We start from the raw sequence: 10,145 nt of genomic DNA, 5'->3' as shown, positions 1-10,145 counted from the left end.
GGTACAGCCCACACCATGGGACACCAATGTCCATCCACAGAGAACGGAAGATGCCCTGTGGTACAGCCCACACCATGGGATACCACTTAGCAATACAAAGCAATGAATTGTCTCTACACACAGCACACGGGTGGGTCTCAAAAACATTATGTCAAGTCAAAAAAGAGTACATGTACCATGTAATTTCTTTTACATGAAACTCTCAAAAAGACAAATCTCATGGATGATGTCAGAAAGCCGGTCGGTTGTGGAGGGGCACGAGAGAGCTTTCCTAGCTGGTGCAAATGTCTTGATTTGGGTAATGATTACGACAGTGACACACTTTTAAAAACTCATCAAAATAGACACTTAAATGGCATTTCATGATGTATAAATCACACATAAATAAATGTTATAAAAATCAAATGGAAAAGGGATTCTAGGTTGGGTGCAGTGGCTCACAACTGTAATCCTAGCACTTTGGGAGGCTGAGGCGGGTGGATCACCTGAGGTCAGGAGTTCGAGACCAGCCTGGCCAACATGACAAAACACCGTCTCTATTAAAAATACAAAAAAATTACCCAGGCTTGGTGGCGCATGCCTGTAATCCCAGCTACTTGGGAGGGTGAGGCAAGAGACTCACTTGAACTTGGGAGGCAGAGGTTGCAGTGAGCCGAGATCGCGCCACTGTACTCCAGCCCCGGGCGAGAGGGCCAGATTCTGCCTCAAAAAAAAAAAAAAAAAAAAAAAAAAAAAGAAAGAAAGAAAAGAAAAAGGATTCTAACACAGCAGCCCAAGTGACTGTATGAGGCACCCCAAGGCGTCCCGGGGACCACAGATGCCTGCCTTGGCAACTCACAGCAGAACGGGGAGGACAGGTGCTAGGCCAGGAAGACCAGAGTGGATGCCGCCCTGCATCTGCAAAGTCCTTGGGACGGTCTCTGGCCAAGGGGCAGGAAAAGACACTGCAGCCAACGGAACCGGCATAGACCAGGAACAGGCAGTGGCCAAGAGGAGCAAGAAAAAATCCAAGCAAGGGAGGCTAATCCCAGGGAGATGCTATTCTGCCTGGGGTTAGAAAGGCAGAGCCCTTACAGTAATACAAGGTTTCGGATTCTGTAATAGTGTCAGCTTCAAATGCAGATTCAAATGCTTAACTAACATATAGTTAGATGCTTCAAAGGCTTAACTCATATACATTTCAAATGCTTAGATTCAAATGCTTAACTAGTATATATTTCATCACTGGGGTGAGCTCAAGATTTCTTTTTCCTTCTTTTAGTTTGAAAAATGACAGCAGGGCCTTACCAGAGAGTTGCTTGATGGCCACAGGTCTCACTTTGTAGGGAGTGCTGCAAAAGAGAAGACAGTGCCGCTGTGAGACGTTGCAAGGCGCTCGCTGTACGTCTGGCAGGAGAGATAAGCACTCGGCATGATTAGAATTCAGTGGATTAGGTTGTTTTTTTATTTTTTTATTTTTTAAATTAGCTTCTTTGACTGTTCTCAGCTTCCTTACTCAGATGAGTTTCAAGTATATCATTTAAATGATCAACTTCCTCTATAATGTTCATGTTTGGTCAATTAAATAAATGTCATGGGTACGACTGCCGATCACAGGTGCTGTATCGAGTTGGAAACGGCAGACTCTGGCAGCTGCCTGGACCCATTCCAGCACCTGGCGGATGCAGGTGGCCTCCCTCTCTTTTGCTCTGTCGAGCTGATGGCGACCGTATCCCTCAAGTGACCAAGATAGGATGGTGACAGTGATGACGTCGAAAATGCACTGGGATCTCCGTGATGTCGCCCCCCATAATCATGAAGCCCAGTGTGACGGGGAGAGAATACTGGCTGTGCATACGACAGCCGAAACGTTTCTGTCGCTGACACACGACAGCCTCTGGCCAAGGGGCGGGAAAAGACAGTGCAACCAATGGAACGGGTATAGACCAGGAACAGGCAGTGGCCAAGAGGAGTAAGAAAAAATCCACACAAGGGAGGCTGACCCCAGGGAGATGCTATTCCTTGACCCAGCAGTTTAGCAACGTTTGGAAACCTGGAAAGAGAAGTGCTACAAGGACACAGGCCGGCAGACATCACAGGTGTTGCTGGTGGGGTGTGGGTTGCCACACCTTGGGGAAAGCCGTGTAGCAACACCGGTTAAAATCCTGTGTCTCAGCAGATGAATTTAGGGAGGGATGAATCAGAATGAAACATCAGCACACAGGGAGACAGTCAGATGTCCCGTGTTCATGTCTTTGACTTGCTCATTCATTTGTTCACTCGCTGTACCCGTTTCTTCCTGAGTGTCCACTGTGGTCAGGGGCAGGTGGGTTGAAAGAGCGTGCTCCACTGTGCGGTCTGGATGGTTCAGTCTGTGCATCTCTCCACAGGCAGGAGAGTGGCCCTATGGTGCCAGGGTCTGAATGTTGAGGTACCACCATCCCACATATAATGAAGCCCTCATCCCCAGTGGGTAAGATTAGGAGGTGGGGCCTTGGGAGGTGATTGTGCTTGGAGGAGTTCCTGAGGGTGAGGCCCACGGGATGGGGTTGCTGTCCTTACAAGGGGCGAAGGCACCAGAGCTGTCTCTTGCTCTGCCTCATGAGGGCACAACCAGAAGGCAGCTGTCTGCAAGCCAGGAAGAGAGGCCTCCCCAGGAACAGAACCTGCCCACACCCTCATCTTGGACTTCAGCCTCCACACTCTGAGAAGTCAACGTCTAGCTGTTTCAGTTCAGACAGACTGAGATACTGGGGTGTCAGGTAGCTGTTAAGAAGATGAAGACAAGTGTGCAAGTATTCACCTGTGGGGCGCCCGTGACTCCTTACTAGGTAAAAACAAGTTACAGAGTGATTTATAGAGAATGAGCTCATTTCTGGAAGAAGAAAGCACAGTGAATATGGAGGGGTATACACGCCAAGCCGTTAATGGTGACTAATTGGGGGCAATACATGTGGTTTGATGGTTACAGGTAACGTGGAAAATCTTTACAATTTTAAACACCAATAATGTGCAAAAATAAAACCGTGTGGCACTGACCTCCCTGCGCTTTAGACTCTTTGTCTGTAGGTTGGTAAGGCTGAGGTTCCCGGGAAAGCCAGGCACTGTGGACTTGCCAGCTGAGCCCAAGTGCTGGGGACTAGAGGTCCCTCTGTCCCCTCGACTTTCGCCTCACCCTATGAATGAATGACCCCGCTCACACAGAACGTCAAGTCAGCCCACACCCTCTCATCTCCCACCGTGTGCCTGCTTGGGCTCACGAGAGGCCCTGCCTCAAAAGGCCTTTTAGTGGCGGGTCATTTGGCACTGGAGGGCTCATTTCTCCCCAGAGACTCGGTTATCAGAGGCACTGGGCTTGAAGCGTGGCCCTAAGTGCAGAGCAGAGACCTCCAAGCTCCCCAGGTGGAGACGGCACTCGGTCGTCATTGGGACTAGGGCCTCTCTAGCCCCCGATGCCTGTGCATAGCTGGGCAAGTCCACGGTGCCTGGCTTTTCCAGGAGCCTCAGCCTCACTGCCTTACAGACCCAGAGCCCAAGGCGTAAAGAAGCCAGGTGCGTTGCTGATGGGCCTCAGTGTGGCCAGTGAGGACCCGTGCCAGGGCTGCCTAGGAAGGGCCTGGACTGGGAGGACAGAGTGGAGGGTGGGCAGCAGAGAAGCTGGGTGTGCTGGGCTCCTCTCAGATCCTCCTTCCTTCCTCTTCTCAGTGTCTCTCCAGCTCCTGCCATGACAGCAGCCATCGAGATGGTGCAGTGGGTGGAGGGGAAGCCAGGACTTGCGTGGGCAGCAGGAAGGGGCTTTCCCATCGTTCCTGCCATCCCTGGCTCCCCACTCCTCCCCCTTTCTTCTCCTGCGCCTCCTCTGAGGGGCAGCAAGGACTCTTTCTTCTCCTCCTTCTCCTGCCCCTTGTCCCTAGAAAATTACTGCTGGAGGTGGGGGGGGGGGTAGTGACACCAGGAGCAGAGAAGGGTTTCAGGAGGTGGGGCAGGGGCTGGAGGGAGAACAGCATGGATCCCACATAGTGCCGGCGGGGGCAGAGCCCAAGAGGCATGTCCAGCAACTTCTCCCACAAAAGAGACTCAGAGGAAGGTGTCCTGGGGACCTTACACAAAGACAGGTTTACCAAGACACCCTCCCCTCATGCAGGGGCACTGGGCCTGCTCATCCCCCCAAATGGAGCCCAGCCTCCTTCAAGCCCATTCAACCTATTCAGAGGTCAGCCTCTCCGAGGAGTCTGGTGAGCTGAGGGGAGGAACGATCATATCCACAATAGAGGGAAAAGCGGATGGACAGGGAGCCTCTGTGAATGCTCCAGGGGGCTGCAGAAACCTTCCAGCCCTTGGGCCCAAGATCCTTGGGTTGCATTTCTGGGCCACTCAAGATCAGTCTTGGCTCCCAGCTGCTGAATCCTTTGGTTTCTCAGGACCCGTTATGTTGCTCCCATGAATGAGTCAACTCTTGGCTCAGTCTCAGTGGAGCGGAATCTTCATCATGCTCTTCAACAACAAATTAACACAGGAAGCACCTCCTCTTTGGAAAGAATAAGCTTGCCTCGGGCTTCTACTGTATTTGTCTGTTTCTAAGATCTAACTGCCTGGGCTCTAAGACCTCTTTTAAAACCCATTTAATAGGAGGAGGAGGAGGCCTGGAGCCATTCGGGAACATAGAAAGCTTTTCTCTAAGCCAGAATGGCCAAGAATACTGGCCTTACATGCACGGCGCTCGTCCGGTGGAGAGTCACCCGCGGCACAACTTGGCTGAAACCGGGAACAAAAGGAGCAATGGTGTGTGTCGCATGGCACTGTCCTCTGGCCCTCTCCCCTCTGTATGTGTCTCACCACACACCCCACTTTCACTCATGCTTCTGAGACGTCTGATTTTCTCCTTCCACTGCATCTTGAAGCAGTAGTGACTGGGGAATGGAAGGGGTAGCGTTGTCAGGAAGCAACGTCCATGTTAGCTGGACGCCAGGATCTCCAGAATGTTCCCAGATTGGAAAGGAAACTGACACCAGATGGCTCAGGGTCCCTCCAAGGAGGAATGCTGGAGCCTTATTTGATCACGGTTGGGCTATGACTTTTTATATTTGTTGGTCGTTAGGTTGTTTAGTCATCAATTATCTTTCTTGCCAGCTCTAAAAGGGAGTGGAAGGCAATTAGCCTATTTTCCATATTTTCCATGATGTAAATGTGTTCCAGGTTATTTCAAATGCAGGCCTGAGCATGCTCCAGCTTGCACCAAACGTCCAGGAGCATAGGAAGGGTTAGGCAGCTGCCAGTGGATCCCCAGCCATAGGAGGGGCCTTTGGATTCGGGGCGGGGATAGGAAGACTGACAGTGTGCAGAGGGGGAATGTGCTTGGAGGTTTGCAGAAGAGGAGTGCCTGCTGGGCTGGGGTGGGCACTCATGCAGCTCAGCAGATTGGAGACAAGTACGTTATGGTGAATTGGGGCCAGACATCCCAATGCGGGGGGCTGGACAGTGTCCTGCGGCCAACAGGCCACTAGAGAACTCCATGCTGTGAGTGATGGGATGAAAGTGTGTTTGGAGCCTATTTTTCCGGAAGGTAGCAGGACTCGCGAGATAACTGTGAGGGGTAACAGGAGGCAGAAATCGGAGCCCACCCGTGAGATGCGGTCCACACCAGGAGCTGGCCGCCAAGATCTAAAGGATGGCGTTAAGATAAGAAGTATTTTGAAAGAATAATCCAATGTCACAGTTCATTTGGTTTGGAATGAGGAGCAGAGAAGGAGCTAGAGTTTTAAGTTCTAAGAGACCGGGCAACCGGCATTACCCCTTCTGATCAGGATGGAGGTGGTCTGTCAAGAGCCCTTGGAATTTGGAGATTTCATGAAATGCCCACCCTGTAGCTGTGAAACTGGGAGGAATCCAAGCAAACTAGATGCGACCAGCCACCTGCAGGAATCCAAGCAAGTTAGATGCAAACAGCCACCTGCAGGAATCCAAGCAAGTTAGATGCAACCAGCCGCCTGCAGGAATCCAAGCAAGTTAGATGCAACCAGCCGCCTGCAGGAATCCAAGCATGCTAGGTGCAACCAGCCGCCTGCAGGAATCCAAGCATGCTAGATGCAACCAGCCGCCTGCAGGAATCCAAGCAGGCTAGGTGCAACCAGCCGCCTGCAGGAATCCAAGCATGCTAGATGCAACCAGCCGCCTGCAGGAATCCAAGCAGGCTACATGCAACCAGCTGCCTGCAGGAGACGCAACCAGCCACCTGCAGGAATCCAATCATGCTAGATGCAACCAGTTGCCTGCAGGAATCCAAGCATGCTAGACGCAACCAGCTGCCTGCAGGAATCCAAGAAAACTAGATGCAACCAGCTGCCTGCAGGAATCCAAGCAAGCTAGATGCAACCAGCTGCCTGCAGGAGAGCCTCCTTCAAAGACATGGTTCCTGGGCCTAAGGTTGGGGGGAGAGTGGGGTGACCAAGTCTATATCAGGTCACTGCAGGTGTCTTCAGAAGCGGAGGAAGTTAAAGAGAGACACAACCCAACCAACCAACCAACCAACAACTGCTGGTGTAGCTTCTGAGCTGGAGAGAGAGGGCTGCTGTCTGCTAGGAAGAAACAGAGAGTTTACCCAGCATGTTTTAGCAAGGGAAGGCCCTGGGTCTGGTAGACATAAGTTCCTGGTCACCAGAGGGCTGGGTCAAGAGTGGTTTCTTAGGTTTTCCAGACCTTTCATAAGCGGTTAGTTCCCAGACTGTGTGCTGGAATCACTTGCAGAGCTTTTTAAAAAAATCTCTTAAAAATCTGGACTTCATCAGAGGGGTCTGGGCATCAACTGGTACCTTTTTAAAGATTCCTGGGAGGGCCGGGCGTGGTGGCTCAGGCCTGTAATGCCAGCACTTTGGGAGGCTGAGGTGGGCGGATCACCTGAGGTTGGGAGTTCGAGACCAGCCTGACCAACATGGAGAAACCCCATCTCTACTAAAAATACAAAATTAGCCGGGTGTGGTGGCACATGCCTGAAATCCCAGCTACTCGGCAGGAGTCTGAGGCAGGAGAATCCCTGGAGGTTGCGGTGAGCCAAGTTCATACCATTGCACTGCAGCCTGGGCAACAAGAACAAAACTCTCAAAAAAAAAAAAAAAAAAAAGGGATTCCTGGGTGGTTGCAATCTGCAGCCAGGGTGGAAAGCCACTCTTTAGTTGAACTCGTTTACAGGGACGGCTCCGAATAAGAGCAGGTGTGTGTGCTTAGGACGCCTGAAAGCACAAATGGACGGGCACGTGTCTCGCTATCAGGCATTCTCTGCAGGAGCTCAGGCACCTGTGTGGAAACTGGGGCAGTGAATTTCCAGGCCCCGTGGGTCACTGTGCAAGGTGGGGCTCTGAGCAGCCACCTGCCTCGCCTTCCCATGGCCCCTTTTCCACCCAACACCATAGTCACAGCATGAAAGCCAGCAAAGGATGCTGGCTCCCTCCTGGACATGTGGCGAGGGGGGCAGGAGAGAAATGCTGAGCATCCCGAGGCCTCACAGGGTGGCTCCGGTGCAGAAAGAGTATGAGGAGCAAGGAATTCGGGCCCTGAAGCACATCTCTGAGGACGGCCGCTTGTCACCAGGCACTGAGTGGAAGAGAGGAAGAGCAGAAAAGCCAAGGAAGAGGCAGGGCCAAAAAAGAAAAGGCTGGTAACGTCACCTGCCGGAGAGGGAAGAGGGAAGGAAGCAGGAGAGAAAAGCCTTTGGGTCAGAGAGCATCAGTGGCGTGTCCCGGGCCAGCCTCATCCTCCTCACTGCCAACCTGCAGAAAGATTCTCGGGGCCTACCTCTGTCATGAACAGGAGCTCTGTGCTCCACCAAGCCCCCTGGTTGTCTGAGAACTACTAGGTTGGAAGATTGGGGGAGGTTGAGGGGACAGCGACAGCTACAGAGCACAGGGGAGACCTCGGACACCAGGAGCTGTGCCTCAGCACCGCCGGCGTCTTGGGCCACATGTGTCATTGCTGTGGGCCTGTCCTGCACGCTGTAGGATTCTGAGCGGCATCCCGATGGGTCTCCACCCATCGGACGCGAGTAGCAGCCCCTTACCCCTGGTGACATCCAGAAATGTCTCCAGACGTTGCCCTGCGTCCCCGGAAACAAAGCTGCTCCGGGCAGTGCAGAGGGAGAGGCATGCATGAGCTGGACTGGTTCACTCCATCCCCCACTCAGTCCATCCTGCACCCAGCATGCCCCGCCTTATTTAGGGGCTGGAAATCCAGCAGAGAGCAAGGCGAAATTTCCTTCCTATGAGAGACCATCCAGCAAGGCCAGCAGCAGTGAGAACCTCAAACAAGTCACTGAGATCACTTCAGACTGAGGCGCGCGCTGAGGGGAGGAAGCCAGTGATGTGCTGATGGTGATGGGGCTGGTGACTGTGGGTGGTCAGAGTGATGGGTCTGCGTGAATCTGGATGCTCATGGTGACGGGCTGGGTGACTCTGGATGGTGAGGGTGACGGGGCTGGTGACTCTGGATGGTGATGGTGATGGGTCTGGGTGACTTTGGATGGTGATGGTGATGGTCTGGGTGACTCTGGATGGTGATGGTGATGGTCTGGGTGACTGTGGATGGTGATGGTGATGGGTCTGGGTGACTCTGGATGGTGATGATGATGGTCTGGGTGACTGGATGGTGATGGTGACGGGCTGGGTGACTCTGGATGGTGATGGTGATGGGTCTGGGTGACTTTGGATGGTGATGGTGATGGTCTGGGTGACTGTGGATGGTGATGGTGATGGGTCTGGGTGACTCTGGATGGTGATGATGATGGTCTGGGTGACTGGATGGTGATGGTGACAGGCTGGGTGACTGTGGATGGTGATGGTGATGGGTCTGGGTGACTTTGGATGGTGATGGTGATGGTCTGGGTGACTGTGGATAGTGATGGTGACAGGATGGGTGACTCTGGATGGTGATGGTGATGGGTCTGGGTGACTCTGGATGGTGATGGTGACGGGCTGGGTGACTCTGGATGGTGATGGTGACAGGATGGGTGATGGGATGGTGATGGTGACAGGATGGGTGACTGGATGGTGATGGCGATGGTGATGGTCTGGGTGACTCTGGATGGTGACAGTGAAGGGGCTGGTGACTCTGGATGGTGATGGTGTCAGGGTGGGTGACTTTGGATGATGATGGTGATGGGTATGGGTGACTGTGGATGGTGCTTAAAGCAGGTGGCTGCACTGGCAACTAGCGGCTGAGCAGAAGCTGGTTCTGCAGAGCTGGGAAGGCAGGATCCTGTGGGCTGAGCATGGTGCAGGCGTGGAGACAGGGGATAAGTTGGAGAAGTTGGTAGGGCATAGGTTGGCAGGGCCCAGATTGGCAGGCCACCACAGAGAAGGAGGTGTCCTACCAGGTTGAACCTGGCAGCCGTGTGGGAGAGGCAGGCTGGAGGCAGGGAGGTCAGAGCTCAGTGAGGCCTGGACCGAACCATGGAGAGGGAATGGAAGAAGGCACAAAGGAGATGGGGGTGCAGGAGGATGCAGGCACCAGCCTGGGGACAAATATAGCCACATCTCAGCATGTGCCACCCCCAGCCATGATCAGTTTGTAATGAGAGAGGAGAGTCTATTCTCTCCTCCCCACCATGTCTATGCCTATATCCACACCCACAGTCATAGCTAGGGTATCCGTAGCTCTTTCTATGCCCAGAATCACATTATCTCGATCACATCCACATTGGTGTCTAGATCTGTTTCTGCAGCACCCATACCCGGTTAGATACACACCCTATACATTTATCTATATCCTCATCCATGTCTATCTCCATCTTCTCCATCTACATCCTCATCCGCGTCCACCTCCATCTTCTCCATCTCCACTGCTCCCCTCTCCATGTCCACTGCCCTGTCTGTATCATGGTACCTCATCTGTCGCTGTCTCTTTATCAGAAAGGTGTGCATTTGGCATCTCAGCAGAGAGCTTCCAGACATTTGGGCTCTTTGGGCTCAGGAGGGCTTTTGTCTGGTGTGTCTGATACTTTCTCTTGTTAATAAGGCACCTTCTAATAAGAATTAGAAGGGTCAAGGTGGGCTTCTCCTATTTCCCGCCCAGTTTAAATGTCTCTTCAAATGAGTTCAGGAAAACAAAGCGGTTTCTCTCAGAGACCCAGCTGGCATGGACAAGGTGCTGGTCTCCATGAAATCCCTTCTGAGAGAACA

At 52.7% G+C, this 10,145-nt stretch overlaps 1 protein-coding gene across 8 annotated transcripts in view; it reads right to left on the bottom strand.

The window, feature by feature from the left end:
• PDE9A (phosphodiesterase 9A) overlaps positions 1 to 10,145 on the bottom strand; it is a 74,743-nt gene that overhangs the window by 60,939 nt on the left and 3,659 nt on the right. For 5 of the 8 annotated variants that reach the window (XM_011954099.1, XM_011954093.1, XM_011954094.1 and 2 more), the window contains one exon: positions 1,288 to 1,331. The exons of 1 other annotated variant lie outside the window; for it this stretch is intronic. Coding sequence is in view for 3 of the 7 variants with exons in the window: in XM_011954093.1 (XP_011809483.1) it covers positions 1,288 to 1,331 (44 nt within the window). In the remaining 4 variants the exon portion in view is untranslated. Of the gene's footprint in view, positions 1 to 1,287; positions 1,336 to 10,145 lie in introns of those variants that run through there. 2 more of the 8 variants (XM_011954097.1, XM_011954101.1) reach the window with 1 other exon arrangement.

The sequence above is a fragment of the Colobus angolensis genome, unplaced genomic scaffold, assembly GCF_000951035.1.
Source record: "Colobus angolensis palliatus isolate OR3802 unplaced genomic scaffold, Cang.pa_1.0 Scaffold38, whole genome shotgun sequence".
Taxonomy (NCBI): domain Eukaryota; kingdom Metazoa; phylum Chordata; class Mammalia; order Primates; family Cercopithecidae; genus Colobus; species Colobus angolensis.
This window is presented reverse-complemented; position numbering and strand designations above follow the sequence as displayed.